This window comes from Mobula hypostoma, chromosome 9 (assembly GCF_963921235.1).
Source record: "Mobula hypostoma chromosome 9, sMobHyp1.1, whole genome shotgun sequence".
NCBI lineage: Eukaryota > Metazoa > Chordata > Chondrichthyes > Myliobatiformes > Myliobatidae > Mobula > Mobula hypostoma.
In genome coordinates, this window is record NC_086105.1 from 94032833 (window position 1) to 94053481 (window position 20649).

Consider the following 20649-nt stretch of genomic DNA (forward strand, 5'->3'; position numbering starts at 1 on the left):
CATTTTTAAAAAGTGGAAGTGTATGCCATGAGATAAGACCATAAAACACAGGAGCAGAATTAGGCCATTTGGTCCCTTGAGACTACTCTGCCATTCAATCATAACTGATTTATTATCCTGCTCAATGCCGTTCTCTCGCCTTCTCCACATAACCTTTAACACCCTTTCTCATCAAGAAACTATCAGCTTCTGCTTTAAATATACATAATGACTTGGTCTCCACAGCCTTCTGAGGCAATGAATTCCACAGATTCACCATCCTATTCCTTGAAATAGGGAAATAAGGTATGTAGTAATGCTGAATGTGTCAGGATATGGTGAATCACACAAATATTAGGTGGTAAATACATCTGAAAAATTTCAAGACTGTGGTACATTGAGCAGTGCTTACAGAAAGTATGCAGCTGGTGGGAGATGGCATAAACTGAAGCTAACCACTCAAGTGAGGTCAAAGCATCTTGCAGCAGTACATCCAGACCTCCAGGGGTCATTTCCTGCTATTGACTGTCAGGACAATCTCTCACCCTGCCCCCCCTTGTTTTGTCCACCAATCACTCTATCCTCTGTTTCTGCACTGTTCCTCTCCATTTTATACTACCTTTCTTCTCCACTCTCAAACATGATGCAGGGTTTCAACACAAATGTTGATAATTCCATTCCCCCCACAGTTGCTGCTTAATGAGCAGACTGCTTGAGGCTCCAGATTCCGTCATCTGCAGTCTCTTGTATGTATCTCTACAGCTATGTCATTCTTCAGCAACTCCCAAATCTCTGGCAACAACAATATGTGCCCCTTTTAAGATCCGAAAACCATTCAATCTGAAGAGATGTGTAGCTTATGAACAGCACAGTTAAGGCTGATTTATACTTGTGCATACGGGCTACACCATAGGCCTGATTTATAGTTTTGCGTAGCCCTACGCTGTAGCGAGCATACATAGTTGTGTCTGCGTCGCTCTGCAGTTCACTGCCAAAATGCTAGTTGACGGTGGTGTTTCCATACCACTGTGTTGAGTTTCTTCGTGAGAGACATGGACGAGGAAATGCATTTCAAATATTTTCGGATGTCGGCAGGTAGATTTGATGATTTGGTTCATCGTCTCCAACCATTTATTTCGCATCAGTGTACAGACATAGCGGAGAAAAGCAACCGGAAATGCGTATGAGGAAATGCGATGCTACCAAGCAGACCAATCACAGTTGCTGCAGTCTGTGTCGCCGCGACGCATGAGTTACATTTTTGGGAAGGTGCACGTCACCCTACGGCGTACAGTACGTGATACCTACGGCGTACATTTGACGCACAAGTATAAATCAGCCCTTAGTCTGGCTCCACACTACAATCAGCTGTATGAATAGTTGATAGAGAGTATATAGAGACATAGAGTCATACAGCACAGAAATGGGATTTCAGCCCGACATGTCCACGTCAATCAAGGTGACCGAATAAGCTAATCCCTTTTGCCCGTATTTGGCTGGTATACCCTCTAAACTGTACCTATCAATGTACTTTTCCAAATGTCTTTTAAATGCTGTTATTGTAGCTAGCTAAACTACTTTTTCTGGCAGCTCATTCCATACACGCACCAGACTCTGCATGAAGATGATGTTTTATTTATCGGGGCACAGTGTGGAATTGGCCCTTCCGGCCCTTGGAGCTGTGCCGCCCAGCAACCTCCAATTTAATCCTAGCCTAATCACAGAACAATTTATAATCATTAATATATCTTTGGACTGTTGGAGGAAACCTACGCAACCACGCACAGAATGTACAGATTCCTTACAGGTAGCGGTGGGAATTGAACCCCAGTCTCTGATAGTGTAAAGCATTGGGTAAACCACTATGTTACTGTCCTCCTGAAATCCCTTTTAAATCTTTCCCTTCTTACCTCTAGTTTTTGGTTCACTTTCACTGGGAAAAAGACTGTGTGAGCTCACCCTATCTATGCCCCTCATGCAAGTTTATTCACTTCTCACCCTTCAGTCTTCTATATTCTAAGAATAGTCTGCCCAACCTTTCACTATAACTCAGGTCCCCAAGTCTTGGAAACTTTCTCAAATAATGTCTTTGTTTTCTGAACATATTCAATGAAATCCTAACTGTGGATAACTCCATTCGGACAGTCCCAAACCCAAATGAGAAAGGAGGGTTGGGTATGGGTTTAGTAATTCCATCCTGTAGAAAACCTTGCGCTACAGAAGCTCCAAAGACCTCATCCCTGGAAGAGGAAGGATACACTAAGATGGGGTACACCTGGGGACAATGTGAAAGACAGTAGCAAGCTACTTTTGGTGGCCTATGCCCCAGTAGGGGTGATGGGCTAAGTACATAAGTAAGTTAACTATTGATAAGGTTATCAGCAATCTGCATAAAAATTAATTAAAGACTAACATTATTTTGTACAACTGGGCACACTTGAAGCAGAATAAGTAAAACATCAGATCTCACCATATTTGTGACCAATCTCAACTCATGAGAGATCATGAAAAATACTGTTTGTGTGAAAGGTGACAATATTATTGGGTTACAGAGCTGTTCCCTGCTTTGTACCTTCCAAAGGCTCCATAGGTGTTGACAATTCGCAATGGATTAAAGGAAGTGTTCATCATTTGTGTTGAACTAAGCAGGTTTACAATCACTGGTAGACTGAGGTAAGCAATGAGGACCCCAAAGGAGATGTTCAGACAATGTCGAATGAAGGCACCTGAGAAAGAAAGCATTGAGAATGACTGCTTTAATATCATATAGACAGATGAAATACTAATGAGTGTTACAGACTGACTCAGTTAGTTTGACACACTGCTACCTCGCTCATCAAAACAAACTGGGGCTTGAGTCGAGGAAAATCAAATAACAGCTGTGGCGGCTAACATTGTCTAACTAGGTCAGGTAGGAGCTGTGGGAAGAGAAACAGTGTTAACGTTTCAGGCTGAAGACGCTTCTTCAAGGTTTGATAAATGGGCTTTGACCTGAAATAATAACTTTTTTTTCTCTTTCTATAGTTACTGCCTGACCTGCTAAGTATTTCCAGCATTTCCTGATTTTATTTCAGATTTCCAGCATCCTCAGCTTTTTTGATTTCCAAACAGCAATAGGGTCTGTAGTTCCCACTTACTGACTGCTGAACAACACACATATAACCACAACATCAGCCAGATGGTGGACAGTCTTCACCTGGATGCTGACTTCCTGATTCCCTAAAGATCATCTAAAGTGTGTAAAACTCAGTTAGAGGGTATGTGGAATGTTAACTGTACTCCTGATTGAATGCAGCAAGAACAACACTGGTTCTTGACAGTTCCCTTGAATGAATTGTCTGCAACCAAGCTCAATATCCATCCACTTTGAGAGCATCTCCTTTTCTGCAAAATCTGAGTACTGGGAAGGACAAGAGAAATTTATATAGATGCACCATAGAAAGCATTCTATTCAGATGCATCACAGCATGGCAAGACAACTGGTCTGCCTTAGTCCACAAGAAACTGCAAAGAGTTGTGAACATAGTTTAGCAGATCATGAGAACCAGCCTCCTTTCCATGAACTCATAGTCATAGTCATACTTTATTGATCCCGGGGGAAATTGGTTTTCGTTACAGTTGCACCATAAATAATTAAATAGTAATAAAACCATAAATAGTTAAATAGTAATATGTAAATTATGCCAGGCAGTAAGTCCAGGACCAGCCTATTGGCTCAGGGTGTCTGACCCTCCAAGGGAGGAGTTGTAAAGTTTGATGGCCACAGGCGGGAATGACTTCCTATGACGCTCTGTGTTGCATCTCGGTGGAATGAGTCCCTGGCTGAATGTACTCCTGTGCCCAACCAGTACATTATGTAGTGGATGGGAGACATTGTCCAAGATGGCATGCAACTTGGACAGCATCCTCTTTTCAGACACGACCGTCAGAGAGTCCAGTTCCATCCCCACAACATCATTGGCCTTACGAATGAGTTTTTTGATTCTGTTGGTGTCTGCTACCCTCAGCCTGCTGCCCCAGCACACAACACAAACGTGATAGCACTGGCCACCACAGACTCGTAGAACATCCTCAGCATCGTCCGACAGATGTTAAAGAACCTCAGTCTTCTCAGGAAATAGAGACGGCTCTGACCCTTCTTGTAGACAGCCTCAGTGTTCTTTGACCAGTCCAGTTTATTGTCAATTCGTATCCCCAGGTATTTGTAATCCTCCACCATGTCCACACTGACCCCCTGGATGGAAACAGGGGTCACCGGTATCTTAGCTCTCCTCAGGTCTACCACCAGCTCCTTAGTCTTTTTCACATTAAGCTGCAGATAATTCTGCTCACACCATGTGACAAAGTTTCCTACCGTAGCCCTGTACTCAGCCTCATCTCCCTTGCTGATGCATCCAACTATGGCAGAGTCATCAGAAAACTTCTGAAGTGTAAACTCTGTCTACACTTCCAAGTGCCTCAATGAATCAGCCAACATAATCAAAGACCCCTCGCACTCCAGGCATTCCCACTTCTCCCCACTTCCACTGGGCAGAAACAAGCGCCTGAAACTACATATCACCTGGCTCAAAGACAGCTTCTATCCTGCTGTCACAAAACTACTGAATGGACCTCTGGTAAGATACAATGGACTCTTGACCTTACAATTTACCGCATCATAGCCTTTCGCCTTATTATCTGCCTGCACGAAACTTCCTCCATAACTGCAGTACTATATTCTGCATTGTTATTGCTTTTGCCTTGTACTGTGTTAATATATTTATATGATGAAATTATCTGTATGCAAAGCATGCAGAACAAGATTTCTCACTGTACTTCAGTACATGTGACAATAATAAACCAATTTGTCTGCTTAGAAATTGATTTGTGGGAGCACAATCACTTCCAAGTCACCAAAGTCTTACACCATCACTAATATTCAATGCTGTCTACTCAGAGAAGCAAGAGCAAGTGATAGATATGGACTTTAGAATATACTTAAGAAAAAAAGAACATAAGAAAATAGGAACAAGAGTACGCACTCAGGTCCACCTACCAATTAGTGTGATCATGGCTGATCTATAATGGGTTCAACTCCACTTCTTTACATTTTTCCATACTTTACTCTATCAAGTATTTATCCACCTCCACTTTAAATACTTCTAAAGATTCAAATACCACCAACCATCAGGCAGAGAATTCCAGAGTAAATATATTTCTATGCACCTCCATTTCCAATAACCAGACCCTTATGTTGATATTGATGTAACGTTCCCTCGGCCAGGAATCTTGCACCAGTGAAAACATCTAGCCTGTCAAGCCTCCTGATACGTTTGAATAGGTCACCATCATTGTTCTAAAATCTAATATAGGCAGGCCAAAATTATTAAGTTTCTTATAGTAATGCAACACTCTCAGCCTGGTAAACCTCCTTTGGACTACCTCCTAAGTTACTATATCTTTTTTATAGGTAAGGGAAAAAACCATGCACATTATTCCAGCTCTGACTTCACTGAAGTCTTGTACAATTGCAACAAAACCTCTTTATTTTTGAACACCAACTGCTTTTCAATGAAGACCAGAATGCCATTTGGCTTCTCAAGTACTCATTGGACCTGCCTGTGAATGTTTTGTGATTTATGGACAAGAACACCTTGATCTCTTTGCACTTCACCCACTTGCAGTTTTTCTCCATTTAGAAAATAACCTGCCTTTTGTTCTCTCTTCCTGAAGTGCACAACCTCACACTTCCTCATATTAAACTTTATTTGCCAGATTTTGCCTATTCAGTCAATCTATCTGTATCCTATTCCAGAATCACAGTATCCTTGCACAATATGGCCTTCTACCTATTTTCATATCATTGGTAAACTCTGGAACCTTATGGACCATTTCTTCCTCCAAGTCATGAATGTAAATAGTGAACAACTTATGGACTAAGAATTACATTGATGTTTTCTCTCACAATACATTTTCACCTTCATATGAGCTGTTTACTCTCTCGCTTCTGGATTCTAAAAGCTTTTCCGTTTCTGGTCTAGCAGTGACCCTTACCCTGTTTATATACTCTAGTTTTCTAATTTAATTTTATCTCCTTTGTTAACCATGGTTTCTGTGTCTTTCCCATGGATACCTCATTTTGTCTGGGATAAACTGTTACTGAGCTTCATACACCAGGTATTTGAATATTTATCACTTTTCTTCTATTGACCCATCTCTTACTTAATTTATCCAGCCCACCTAGGGCAACTCTTCCCTCATACCAATAAAATCACTCTCAGTTAAACTGAAGACACTAATTATGGACCTTTGGTGTTTATTCTCAAACGGCATTGTTATCATTACCTCCTTGGGGATCTTTGAACACAGGATATTATACTAATCCTTTCTCAATACCTAAGAGCAAATCCAAAATAACCCATTCCTGGGTAGGTTCTGCAATATACTGCTCTAAAAAGCAATCTCTTGGGTATCCCACAAATTCTTCTATGATACCTTTTCCAGTTTGATTTGTTCAATCAATATATAGATTGGCAGCTCCCATGATAATTACAGTTCCTTTGAAATGTGCCCTTGATATTTCCCCATTATTAATCCCTTAATATTCCCTACTTCCTGAGGAGACTGAGGTCCTTTGGAGTATGCAGGCTTCTCCTTCACATTTTACATCTGTCTGTTGTTGCCAGTACTATCTTCTATGTGGTGGTGTGCTGGGCAATGGCATCAATGTGGATGATACCAACAGGCTCAATAAACTGATTAGAAAGGCTGGCTCTGTTATAGGAGTCAAACTGGACACACTAGAGGCTGTGGTAGAACAAAGGACCCTACAGGAAATCCTGGCAATTCTGGACAATGTTTCTTACCCTCTGCAGGCTACCTTGATGGAACAGAGAAGCACCTTTAGTAATAAAACAAGACAACTGCGCTGCTCCAAAGGGCTCTTTATGAGGTCATTCTTACCCTCGACCATTAGGCTCTATAATGAGTTAACCTACAGCTGGGAAAGTGTTGATACCCTCCTGATATACTGTTTGAGGTAACTTGGCTTTTTTATTCTTTTTTTACTTCTCTTCTAATGTTTGTATATCTGTGCACTTGTAATGCTACTATAATACTGTAATTTCTTTTGGGATCAATAAAGTATCTGTCTATCTTAATGCACTTGAGACCTATTGAGAGGTCACATTTTGGAGGTCTATACATTACTCCCATCTTTGTCTTTCTTCCCCTGCTACTCATGAAAAATCACAACTTAATCAACGGCTTCTTAGTACAATTTTATGTCCTCAACCTAATGACACATACCTGGATTATATAAAAGTATAAAATTTATTGCTGAATTCACAGAAGTTATTGGTCTATCAAGTCCCAATCAGCATTTTTGCTCACTACAAACTTCCTCCTCCCCTTTTTAACTTCATCAACATATCCCTCTATTTCTCTACATCTCTGTGCTTATGTGGTTTTTCTTTGAATACACCAAATAGTACTTCCCTTAGATACTTTATGTAATGAGATTTAAATCCAACTTATCACTCCATTCAATGTTCTAAATTCTGAGCTATCTTTAAAAAAGTTGCTAATGTTGGTCTCTCACACAGCACTTAGCCCCACTCTGCTTCACTGCTCCAAGTTAGATTCTACATGCACACACTACAAAACCGAGAGGAACTGGACGACTCCTACCATTTACTTGGAGTGGAAGGGATTGGGCAGGAAGCATAAATAATATCAGTGCTATCACATCTCATTTTACAAAGAGCTCAATCAAATTAAAACAAATACATTCTTTACAAATTAGTATTTTAGTAACTATAAACTTCAACAGTAATCACTCAATGTAACTGAAACAAACCTGACTTTTATTTCATTTCAATTCAAAGATTCTGGATCTGGCAAATTAACTTTTCCCAAAGCTTAATTGGCATAAATGAATATTTAATGAACACATCTTTATGATATATTGGGCAATAGAGCAAAATAATGAGCTAAGTGACATCGCAGAGCTAAGAGTTCAGATGTTGTTCTGGCTCGGGCCGTTTGCCGAGTAACAAATAAATCAAACTGCTTAATGACCCAGGTGTTAACATACTGTCATTAATTACATATACAAAGTGACATGTTTCAAGAATTATTATTTTGAAAGCAATCATGAAATTATATGGAAGCAACCATGGTAATGCTATAAAATGTTCAATAACCCTTAACTTACAAACAGATTTTTTTTAATGCAGGAAGAAGAGTTGCTGAATGGTCGCAGGAATACCCTATTTTTACTCCATAATGATTCTGAACATACTGAGGCAAATTGTGAAACTGCACTTGATACTGCTCCAATCCTGTCTGGAAAATGTGTGTGATACTGTGTAATCTTGGTGTCCAAGAAAAACAACACACTTGTGACATTGTGTGTGTGTGTGTGTTTGTTTGTTTGGGAAGGGGAAGACAGATAGTGCAAGAGAAAGAGAGAGAAACCAAAGAGAGTGTTTACAGAAAATCCTTCACCAACTAATGCCACTTCACTACTACATTTTAGATCATCAACAAAAATAGTGTCTGCTCCGAGGACGTTACTATTTGTCAGCTTGGATGTGGATTTACCATAGGCTTGGACAGGGATAGGAGCAGAAAGAATGGAAAAGTATTGAATTGAATTAGGCAGGAATGGGAGCATAAATTGGGAAGAGATGTACTCAGGGAAATGCACAATTGAAATGTGCAGGTTGTTGAGGGAGCACTTGCAGAGAGTTCTGGTAAGCCTTGTCCCATTCAGGCAGAGAAAGGATGGTAGGGTGATGGGACTATGGTTAACAAGAGATGTGGTACATGTTGACAAGAAGAAGGAAGCTTACTTAAGGGTTGGGGAAGCATGTATCAGACCAGGCTTAAGACAGTTACAAGGTAGCCAGGAAGGAGCTTAAGAATGGACTCAGGAGATCCAGAAGGGGACATGAGAAGCTTTGATGGAACAATAGAAAACCCTAAGGCACTCTACACTTACATGAAGAACAGGAGAATGACTGGAGTGAGGGTAGGAGTGATCAGGGATAAAAGAGGAAATGTGCCCAGAGTAGGAGGTGGTAGAGATACTTTGCAGCAGTGAAATAACTTATTGAATTTTCAAGGGAATACAGAACATGCTGATATGCTGGACCCATGGCTGACAAGGGAAATTAGGGATAGTATCAATTCCAAAGAAGAAGCAGACAAATTAGCCAGAAAAAGTGGCTCACCTGAGGACTGGGAGAAATTCAGAGTTCAGCAGAGGAGGACAAAGGGCTTAATTAGGAAGGGGAAAAAAAGATCATGAGAGAAAACTGGCAGGGAACATAAAAACTGACTGTAAAAGCTTTTATAGATATGTGAAAAGAAAAAGACTGGTTAAGACAAATGTAGGTCCCCTACAAACAGAAACAGGTGAATTGATTATGGGGAGTAAGGACATGGCAGATCAATTGAATAATTACTTTGGTTCTGTCTTCACTAAGGAGGACATAAATAATCTTCCGGAAATAGTAGGGGACAGAGGGTCCAGTGAGATGGAGGAACTGAGCGAAATACATGTTAGTAGGGAAGTGGTGTTAGGTAAATTGAAGGGATTAAAGGCGGATAAATCCCCAGGGCCAGATGGTCTGCATCCCAGAGTGCTTAAGGAAGTAGCCCAAGAAATAGTGGATGCATTAGTGATAATTTTTCAAAACTCTTTAGATTCTGGACTAGTTCCTGAGGATTGGAGGGTGGCTAATGTAACCCCACTTTTTAAAAAAGGAGGGAGAGAGAAACCAGGGAATCATAGACCGGTTAGCCTAACATCGGTGGTGGGGAAACTGCTAGAGTCAGTTATCAAAGATGTGATAACAGCACATTTGGAAAGCGGTGAAATCATCGGACAAAGTCAGCATGGATTTGTGAAAGGAAAATCATGTCTGACGAATCTCATAGAATTTTTTGAGGATGTAACTAGTAGAGTGGATAGGGGAGAACCAGTCGATGTGGTATATTTGGATTTTCAAAAGGCTTTTGACAAGGTCCCACACAGGAGATTAGTGTGCAAACTTAAAGCACACAATATTGGGGGTAGGGTATTGATGTGGATAGAGAATTGGTTGGCAGACAGGAAGCAAAGAGTGGGAATAAATGGGACCTTTTCAGAATGGCAGGCAGTGACTAGTGGGGTACCGCAAGGCTCAGTGCTGGGACCCCAGTTGTTTACAATATATATTAATGACTTGGATGAGGGAATTAAATGCAGCATCTCCAAGTTTGCGGATGACACAAAGCTGGGCGGCAGTGTTAGCTGTGAGGAGGATGCTAAGAGGATGCAGGGTGACTTGGATAGGTTAGGTGAGTGAGCAAATTCATGGCAGATGCAATTTAATGTGGATAAATGTGAAGTTATCCACTTTGGTGGCAAAAACAGGAAAACAGATTATTATCTGAATGGTGGCCGATTAGGAAAAAGGGAGGTGCAATGAGACCTGGGTGTCATTATACACCAGTCATTGAAAGTGGGCATGCAGGTACAGCAGGCGGTGAAAAAGGCGAATGGTATGCTGGCATTTATAGCAAGAGGATTCGAGTACAGGAGCAGGGAGGTACTACTGCAGTTGTACAAGGCCTTGGTGAGACCACACCTGGAGTATTGTGTGCAGTTTTGGTCCCCTAATCTGAGGAAAGATATCCTTGCCATAGAGTGAGTACAAAGAAGGTTCACCAGATTGATTCCTGGGATGGCAGGACTTTCATATGATGAAAGACTGGATGAACTAGGCTTATACTCGTTGGAATTTAGAAGATTGAGGGGGGATCTTATTGAAACGTATAAAATCCTAAAGGGATTAGACAGGCTAGATGCAGGAAGATTGTTCCCGATGTTGGGGAAGTCCAGAACGAGGGGTCACAGTTTGAGGATAACGGAGAAGCCTTTTAGGACTGAGATTAGGAAAAACTTCTTCACACAGAGAGTGGTGAATCTGTGGAATTCTCTGCCAGAGGAAACAGTTGAGGCCAGTTCATTGGCTATATTTAAGAGGGAGTTAGATATGGCTCTTGTGGCTAAAGGGATCAGGGGGTGTGGAGGGAAGGCTGGTACAGGGTTCTGAGTTTGATCATCAGCCATGATCATACTGAATGGCGGTGCAGGCTCGAAGGGCCGAATGGCCTACTCCTGCACCTATTTTGTATGTTTCTATGTTGACATTAAGAAAGAGGACAGGCTGGAGCTTCTGAAAACATCTCAACAGATAAGCCTGGAATTGGACAGGATATACTCCGACAGGAAGTGAGGGAAGAGATTGCCTCACCTTTGGCGATAATTTTTGCATTTTCATTTGCCACAGTAGTAGTACCAGAAGATTGGAGGGTGGCAACCCTTTGTTCAAGAAAGCTGATAGAGATAATCCTATGAATTATAGGCCAGTGAGTCTTACACCAATAATGGGCAAAGTATTGGAAAGGATTCTTAGAGAGAGGATTTACAAGCATTTGGAGAAGCATAGTTTGATTAGGGTTAATCAACACAGCTTTATGAGGAGCAGGTCTTGCCACAAGAGCCTGATTGAATTCTTCGAAAAAGTGACAGATCAAATAGATAAAGATAGAGCAGTAGATGTGGTGTATGAGGGTTTTAGTAAGATGTTTGAGAAGATTCCACGTGGTAGGTTCATTCAAAAAGTCAGGAAACCTTTGATCCCTTAAAGTTGCTAAGCAAGTTGATAGGGTGTTTAACAAGGCATAATGCATGTTGACTTTCATGAACTGGAGGGCTGAGTCAAGAAATGTGAAAAAACGTTGCAGTTCTATAAAACTCTAATTAAACCACACTTGGATTGTTTGTTCAGTTCTGGCTGCCTCATTATAGGAAGCTTTAGAGAAGCTGCAGAGAAGATTTACCAAGATGCTGCCTCGATTAGACAGCATGTCATCTGAGCAACACACACACAATGCTGGAGGAGCTTAGCTGGGCCGGCAACATCTATGGAAAAGAAAACAACAGGAATTCTGCAGATGCTGGAAATTCAAGCAACACACATCAAAGTTGCTGGTGAAAGCAGCAGGCCAGGCAGCATCTCTAGGAAGAGGTACAGTCGACGTTTCAGGCTGAGACCCTTCGTCAGGACTAACGTCAGGACCCTTCGTTAGTCCTGACGAAGGGTCTCGGCCTGAAACATCGACTGTACCTCTTCCTAAAGATCTATGGAAAAGAGTACAGTTGACCTTTTGGTCCAAGGCTCTTCTTCAGGACTCTTTTCCAGAGACGTTGCCTGGCCTGCTGAGCTCCTGCAGCATTGCATGTGTGTCACTTGGATTTCCAGCATCTGCAGATTTTCTCTTGTTCGTGATATCGCTTGAGGATAGATTGAACAAGCTAGGTCTTTCCTCTTTGAAATGAAGGAGGGTGAAAGGTGATTTGATAGAGATGTATAAAATGAGAAGAGGTATAGATTGATTGGACAGCCAGAGACTTTCTCCCAGGGTGGAAATGGCAAATATGAGGGAGCATAATTTTATAGTGATGTGAGGAAAGTATCGGGGGGGGGGGGGGAATGTCAGAGGTAGGTTCTTTTACACAGAGCAGTGGGTGCATGGAACACACTGCAAAGGGCAGTGTTAGAGGTAGATACTTTTGGGACACTTGAAGTCTCTTAGATTGGCACATGGATGAAAGAAACATGGAGGACTATGTGGGAGGAAAGGGCTTGATTCATCTTACGGTATTTACTTACTTAGCGATTCAGCAAGGAGTAGGCCCTTCCAGCTCTTCAAGCCACGCTGCCTCAGCAACCCCACAACTCCAATTAACCCTACCCTATTCATGGGACAATTTACAATGAACAATTAATCAACTGGTATGCCTTTGGTCTGTGGGAGGAAACCAGAGCACCGGGGGAAAGCCCACACATTCCATGGGGAGGATGTATAGACACTCCTTTACTGATTGGAGCCGGAACTGCACTCCAAACCCCAAAACGCCCTGAGTTGTTACAGTGTCGCGCTAGCCACTACACTACTGTGGGATGAGTTGGTTCAAAGATTAACACAGCATCATGGACTGAAGAGCCTCTACTGTGCTATATCATTCAATGTTCCATGCTCTTGATGGTGAGAGATGGCAGCAAAGTTGGAGCAGGTAGCTTTGTGGAAACACAGCAAGCGAATTAACGAAAAGAGTTTGAAGATCACAATGTCAAACCCAGCACAAGTAGTCTACTGAGCTGTATTGACTGTAATGGTTCTATCCTTCTGCACACATCTGAGATATGGACAGTAGACATCGCTAAACAATGAAAAGATATCACCAAAGGAGTTGCCACAAAACCCTCTAATAGTTGGGATAAATGAACAAACACCAGTATCTCTGCCCTAATTATATTTGTTGGGTCTGACAAGCAGGCTACATCATATTTATCTGCAATACCACAGCTGACCACTTTTTTCTAAATTCTAAATATGGCATGAGATTATCAGGTGAAAAGTTTCTTTGAGAAACTGTAATGTCCTCACCAGCTCATGGGGATGCTCCGGTTAAAGACAACTTAAAATGGAGGAGGAGCATGTGGATTTGCACTGCGAACTATCAGTCCTTGTTTTGGAAGTATACATTTTGTAAAATACCACCTGCCTGCTCCCAGCAAACACCTCCTACTCCAACTACAGCAAAGTTTGCAGATCTCACTTGACTTCATCCACCACAAAGGCAAACACAGAACTCAAAAGGTAACATGTCATCCTCAATCTCAAGGGTAAGTCTAAAGAGGAGGCAACAGACATAACTAATATCTACAATAAACACAAGCAATCTGTAAATGCTGGAAATTCAAGTAACGCACACACAATGCTGGAGGAACTCAGGTCAGGCAGCATAAATGGAAATGAATGAACAGGGCCAAGCTCCTTCTCCAGGACTGAGAAAGAAGGGGGAAGATGCCAGAATAAAAAGATGGAGAAGGGGAAAGAGGCTAGCTAGAAGGTGATAAATAAACCCAGGTGTCTGGGAAAGGTCAAGGGCTGGAGAAGAAGGAATCTGGTAGGAGAGGAGAGTGGACCATAGGAGGAAGGGGAGGAGGAGAGGACCCTCGGAAGTGATTGGTAGGTGAGAAGAGGTAAAAGGTCAGAATAGGGAACAGAGGAGACAAGGGAGCACCAGACACAATAGACGAACCCAGCAGTTATGTAGGTAAAGTGGTGCCTCACCTGGAAGGACAGTTTGGGCCCTGAATGGAGGTGAAGGGGAGATGAATGGGCAGGTGTAGCACTTAGGCCACTTGCAGGGATAAGTGCCGGGAGGGAGATTAATGGACAAGGGAATCATGGAGGGAGTGATCCCTGCAGAAAGTGGAGGGGGGTGGATAAAGGCAGGATCCCTTTGGAAATGGCCGTAGTTGCAAAGGCTGATGTGTTGGAATATCTACAATGTTTTTTCTGACAATAGGAATAACCATCTGAACTATAGCCTATCAGGTGATAGCTCATAGGTGAGATAGGTGAGGCAGTATAAAAACTTTTAAAATGTTTAATAAATTGTCCAAAACCAAGAGAAATCAATACATAACTGGTGTCTTTCAACTATTCCTTGTTCACTAATTCTATACAATAATAAGCAAATTGTACCATGGGAAACAAGAGAAAATCTGCAGATGCTGGAAATCCGAGCAACACACACAAAATGCTGGAGGACTGCTATGGAAAACAGCAGAGTCAACGTTTCAGGCTGAAATGATTTAGCAGGACTGGAGAAAAACAGCTGAGGAGCAGATCTGAAAGGTGGGGGGGGGAAGGTAAACAGAAACACCAGGCGATAGGTGAAACTGTGTGGTATAAGCTGGCGGCAAAGACATGTTCCCAGAAACGATACATGGCTGTAGTAGTAGGTCTGGGTAAGCACGTGGTCAAAGAGTTGAAGAGCAGCAGGGATCATAGCAGGGGAGCAGTGAGAGAGTTTCACTGAACTCTTTTCAAAGGGAAGATTTAAACTTCTTCAGGGTAGGCATCTTGGACGAGACTTTGCAGAGTAGTAATCAAATCACAAACAATAGAAAATCTGCAGATGCTGGAAATGCTTTCCGGGAACATGTCTTCACCGCCAGCTTATACCACAAGGTTCCACCTATTGCCTGGTGTTTCTCTCTCCCTTTCAAACCCCACCCTGCCCACCTTTCAAATCTGCTCCTCAGATTTTCTTTTCTCTAGTCCTGCCGAATGGTTTCGGCCTGAAACGTCCACTGTACCATGGGTATGTCTGTACTTCTCTTCAGTTGAAATGGTGGAATCCAATGAATGCACTTTTCAAGTGAGCTGCAAAGAGTTGAAATCAGAAAAACTGGATGCGAGTGACAAGAATTCTAGTAGGAAACCATCAGGTCTGACTGAGGAAGCTGAAAATATGTGATAAAGTTATGAAGCACTGATAAATTGCTGTCAGGTTCATATGTTAATAGCTTACAAGTTTCTAGCAGATAATGAAAACTGGAAAGAACTGTAATTACCATTGCTGGCTGTTCACGGGAAACAATATGGATGCATTTTTCACATTTCTGTGAGTTGATCTTGTCTGTAAGTTGGCAAATACACAATAACCTATAATGCCAAACTAACTGATTAATACACTTCTGACTTGAAATTCTGAATCCCACTTAACTTTAAATTCTTCTTTAATTTATCTGCTACCAAAAGAGCAATCACATTCTACCCCAGTGATAGTAATATTAGCATTAGCTGATATTTTGAATCAAGCCTCATTTTATTAACAATGAAAAATTGCTGTGCTTCATTGTGAATGAGGTAAGGAACTGATGTAGAGTTGGTTGAAAAGGCCTGAGTCTGAAACACTGAGCAGATCATTAATCATATTACATACCATAATGAGTAGGTGGTTTCTGACCTACTGCCTCTCTATCCTGAATCATGGATACTTGATCTTTGGCTTTGCCTTTTCGTGAGCTGAAGAGGAAGGCCAGACTGGAGTCATCAAAACAAGCAATACTGGGAACAATAGTCAACCAGTTTAAGAAACTGAGATTCCCACTGATGATGAGTAAGACCTAAAGAGAAGGAATAAAAATCAAATTAACAGCTGAAGCATAAGACCAAAATTGTATTGTAAAATATTGGTACAAAATTTATATAGTAGAAATGAATTACTATCAAATAATTTTACATTCAGAATCATGTTATTACAGTACACCAAAATACCAAACCATTTTCTCTTCCTTTTTATATATGTTATTCTGTTTCATAAGATAAAGGAACACAATTTAATTGTCATTTTTTTTTCAATTTTTTTTGGGTTCAACAAATCCAACTTTAATTGAATAATTTTCTTGGCTTAGCTTTGTAGAAGGTATCTAACTAAAATATGATCTAAATTTCTTCTCACCCATGCATAAACACATACAAACTATCTGAATTTATTTTCTTTATTTACTTTTTTTCTGTTATGGAGAGGCCAGACGGGTTGTGATTTCTTTTCTTAGAGCTGAAGAGGTGAAGAAGTGACCTTACAGATATTTAAGGTGAGGGATACAGGTAAGGTGAATGGTCACAGTCTTTTTTCCCCAGGGTAGGGGAATCCAAACCAGAGGGCATAGATTTAAGGGGAAAGGGGAAAGCAACCTGAGAGGCAAATTTTTCACATGGACATGTATAAGGAACAAGTTGCCAGAGGAAGCTGTACAAGCAAGAACAACGACAATGTTTGGACAAGTGCATGGATAGAAAAAGCCTACAGGAATATGGACCAATTGTAGGCAAACAGAACTAACTCAGAGAGACATCATACTCAGCGTGGGTGAGATGGGCTGAAGAATCTGTTTCTGTGCTGTATAACTCTAGTTTGTCAACTGATCCTTGTTACAATACTCTGATTCACATACTACATTCCTATTTTGATGTTCAATAATTTCATTATTTATTGCAATAACTGAGATGACTTTTGTGTGCAATATGTTTGGTGCCAAATGTGTACTCTGTGTCTACATTACAGCACTAAAATATTCACTGTTTTTAATGGAGGTCGGGATTGAGGACGTGATTTTAAGTTTAACTCTGTTTGGTTTCAAGTTAGCCCATTGCTTTGCTTTGCTTTTAGTTAGTTGCACGGTGGGTTTTTTTGGGGTTTTTTTTTTTCTTTTTTTCTATTGATATATATATAAAATTTAGTATACTATTATGTTATCTTGGTTTCTTATGTTTAAATTACATTGTTTGTAGTATTTTTTTGGTATTGATACCTTCTGTAATTTTATTATATTTTAACATTGTATTAATGTTTATATGGCTTACCTTTTGGTATACTTATTCAATAAAAAGATTTAAAAAGAAAAAAAACAAAAGCACTAAAATATACAGGATAGTCCAATTTATGCATCAGGACATTCAAGTCTAATTAATATTAGTCGAAAGCAGAAATGTTGGATCCTAGTAGAGAAATGGAAGTTTGTGAAGTAAATTTAGAGAAAAGCTTTGGATGAGCTATATAGTTTATTGAAATGTGCTAGGCTTAGCAGCAAAGACAAATGCTCTGCAGAAGAACACTAAGAGAGTTAAGCTACCAAAGATTTCTGCTGAAAAGGAGGCATAAGGTTTTTCTTGTCTTAATCTCTTGTATTCCAATCCTGTATGCTATATTTAACTCATTTAAAATCAAGTGAGACAGACTCATTTCTACTTGAGAATTTTTCTATGTGATTCCATTTCTAAGGGAAAAGTATGAAGATTTTAACAAGAGCATCCCAAATGAATGAAAAGTTGATTTTCTATTTTAGGCCGATGAACAGTGCAATGCTGTCTGGAATGTGGACAAATACACAGATTAGAAAGGATGGGACGCTTTTCCAAATATTGTCAGTTAAGAAAAACAGTTGTACAGGAATACAAAAAAAAAGCGATAAATCAATGCAGAAGATTGTGTCATTCTCAAAATAAGTCAGTCTCCCTGTAGACTTGATATTGCCTATATTTGCGTAGGAAGGTTAGTAGAAGACAGCACTAAGATTGTGGAGGGCAGTGCAAAGGCTTGTGAAGATAACAACAATTTACAGTTGTCAGTGGGAGTTATAGAAAGCTGCACACTAGCAGAATTAGTTAACAGATATTTTTAGGCTTCTTTTGACGTGCTGTTGCAGTTACAATGCTGGAGTGGCCTTCATTTTACATTTCTTTCCTTTGATGCTTGGCACGTGGCTCTGCACATCATACAGGGCCCTTTTATTTAACAAACATCAAAACTGAGGAGGGAAATTCACTGCTTATAAGCCAGTTGTGTTACTGACAGTAATAATATCAATGATCTAGCATTTCATGACTAAACTGGAAAATCTGTTTACTATTGTCATATAAACAGAGTACAGTGATAAATTTTGCTTTGTCGAAAAGTATTAGATGAAGATCTTTGAGTGCGTTAATTTCTATGGCAAATGCTCATTCAAACGTTTCTAGAATTATGTCAGCTGCCCTCTGTGCCAAACAGAACATAATGACACTTGTTGATTCTAAATGAATAGTATACTAAAGTCTTTGGGGGTAATGCATTAGGGGTGGGCTGTGACTTTACTACTTCATAATGAAACAATGCAGACAACTTCATATAAAATGATATATTAGAGTCATATGATTTGTACTCAAGAGAGAGATGTGGCATTTTTGTTATAAAATAGCCTCATAAACAATGAATTGCATACATTGGCAATGTTATGCCAACCAATTTTTAAAGCCTAATTATAACTAGTGGCCTAAGTTTTGGAAAGGTCCATAATGAGCTATAAAACAATTCTCACAGCCTCCAATTCTTCCATTGCAGTGAGGTTATATGTGCAATTTAGTCAATTACAATTGACATTTCATTTCCAAAGTGTTTTACTCTGAGGCTCTTTGCTTGCGGCAGAGTAGTGAATTAATTGGACTGGATTTGGGCTCTCTCCCAGACTCCGTCATTCCAAATTTCTCCAGTATTTTACTTCCTATGATGTATGCTTTAACATTATTGCATATAATATCATAGAATAAAGCACCTGCATGATCCTGACTTTTTTCTGGCTACATATTTTTAAAGGTATAGCCACTGAAAAGTGCAGAAAAAAAAAGAATTTTCAGAAGAATACACCAAATATTAACTTCCAGATCATCTGTTACAGAGGAATAAAAGCCTGGCAATTTTAAGTCAGGCGTTTGAGGGTATGTTGTGAATAAAATAACACATTTAGCTTTCCTGCTAGATATAGCTCATGTCTCAGGAACAGAAAGTATTTGGATGTTGTGCATGCATTCAACTCCTGGAGCAGGAGATAGAGAAAGATCCTTGCTGGAAATTGGATTGCATAGTCACAAGCTTTTGTGATGCAATTACGATATTAAAAAAACCCTTCACAGCAAATCAGGAACCATACTAGTTGCAAGATACATCAGTCAAGTTCCAAATCACTATGCACTTGATACAATGATAAAGCACAAAACATGCATAAACTCCCACAAAATTAAATGCATATGATGATGTTTTTATAAAATCACACATGCATACCAATACTATCTGTGGTTCATGCAGAAATTATTTCCACCTAACTTAAAGATCATGCCAAAAAGGGATGAAACTATTCACAAGTACTGTATTCACAAGAACATCAATTGGCTGTAAAGCGGCATGACCAACTCTCCCTACTCTCCACCTACGAAGATCGAGAGGGACACAGATTCCACTAGGTATCAGTCAAAGTCACGACGCAAGCAAACACGCAGCATGCAGAATTCCACAATCAATTCTATAAACAGACATAGACTTTAATCCTATTGATAAGCCATTGTGGGCAAAATTTCAGACCGCAACACACAGAGTTTGCCATGCAATAATGGGAACATCTCCCTGCATCACTGTTGAGTTTCCATGGTGACAACATTAATAGGCATGTAGGGGCCGAGCAGTCAGAGGACACACCACAAATGAACAGCGCACTGATGATATCTATTGTACGGTGACGAAACATTTGCAAATGGATTGCCAAGATAAGAGAACAACTGAACCCAACCAGCAACCTTCCGAGCTACATATTTTCAGAGTTATTTCTGTCACTTGTGCATCACACATATGTATTGATGCAGCCATTCAGCATGTTAGATTTTCAACAGCGATGATCTTAGAAAACTTCAATGAATTTCCCTGCTGCTTTGTAATCAGTAGACATTTTTATCATCACAAATTTTTAAAAATTCAATGCAGTGCAAGCAACACAACCATTGACATTTCAGGCCGAGACCTCAATGGTTTATTCTTTTTCATAGGTGCTGCCTGGCCTCCTGAGTTTCACCAGCATTTTGTGTGTGTTGCTTGGATTTCCAGCATCTGCAGATTTTCTTTTGTTTGGAATTTAATGCTGTACCTTTTCTTAAATTTCTGCAACCAGCCTGATGAATATTCACAACTAGCTTCAATTTTCAGTTCATCATGACAGATCTTTCCTTGTTTCATGATAAGCATACTATTAAGAGGTATAGTATACGTTCACTCCAACACTGATGAATCCACTCTTTCAATACATTATCGAGATCTTCATTTGTTGCTTTATGTAGTGCTTTTTATTTCTCATTAACTTCTGTTCATTCCATATGTGAAGTCTGTTCCCAGAACCGTCTGCGGTGCACAGACCTGCTCATCGCTTGGAAACTATTCCAACGCCTTGTGGAATTTCCACTGGTAACGTC

At 40.3% G+C, this 20649-nt stretch overlaps 1 protein-coding gene across 2 annotated transcripts in view; it reads right to left on the minus strand.

Moving 5' to 3' along the window:
• The window catches only part of lmf1 (lipase maturation factor 1), a 784937-nt gene that overhangs the window by 81304 nt on the left and 682984 nt on the right, over positions 1 to 20649 (minus strand). For both annotated transcript variants that reach the window (XM_063057364.1, XM_063057365.1), the window contains 2 exons: positions 15818 to 16001; positions 2552 to 2705 (listed from right to left, as the gene is read on the minus strand). In XM_063057364.1, coding sequence (XP_062913434.1) covers positions 2552 to 2705; positions 15818 to 16001 — 338 coding nt within the window. The remainder of the gene's footprint in view (positions 1 to 2551; positions 2706 to 15817; positions 16002 to 20649) is intronic.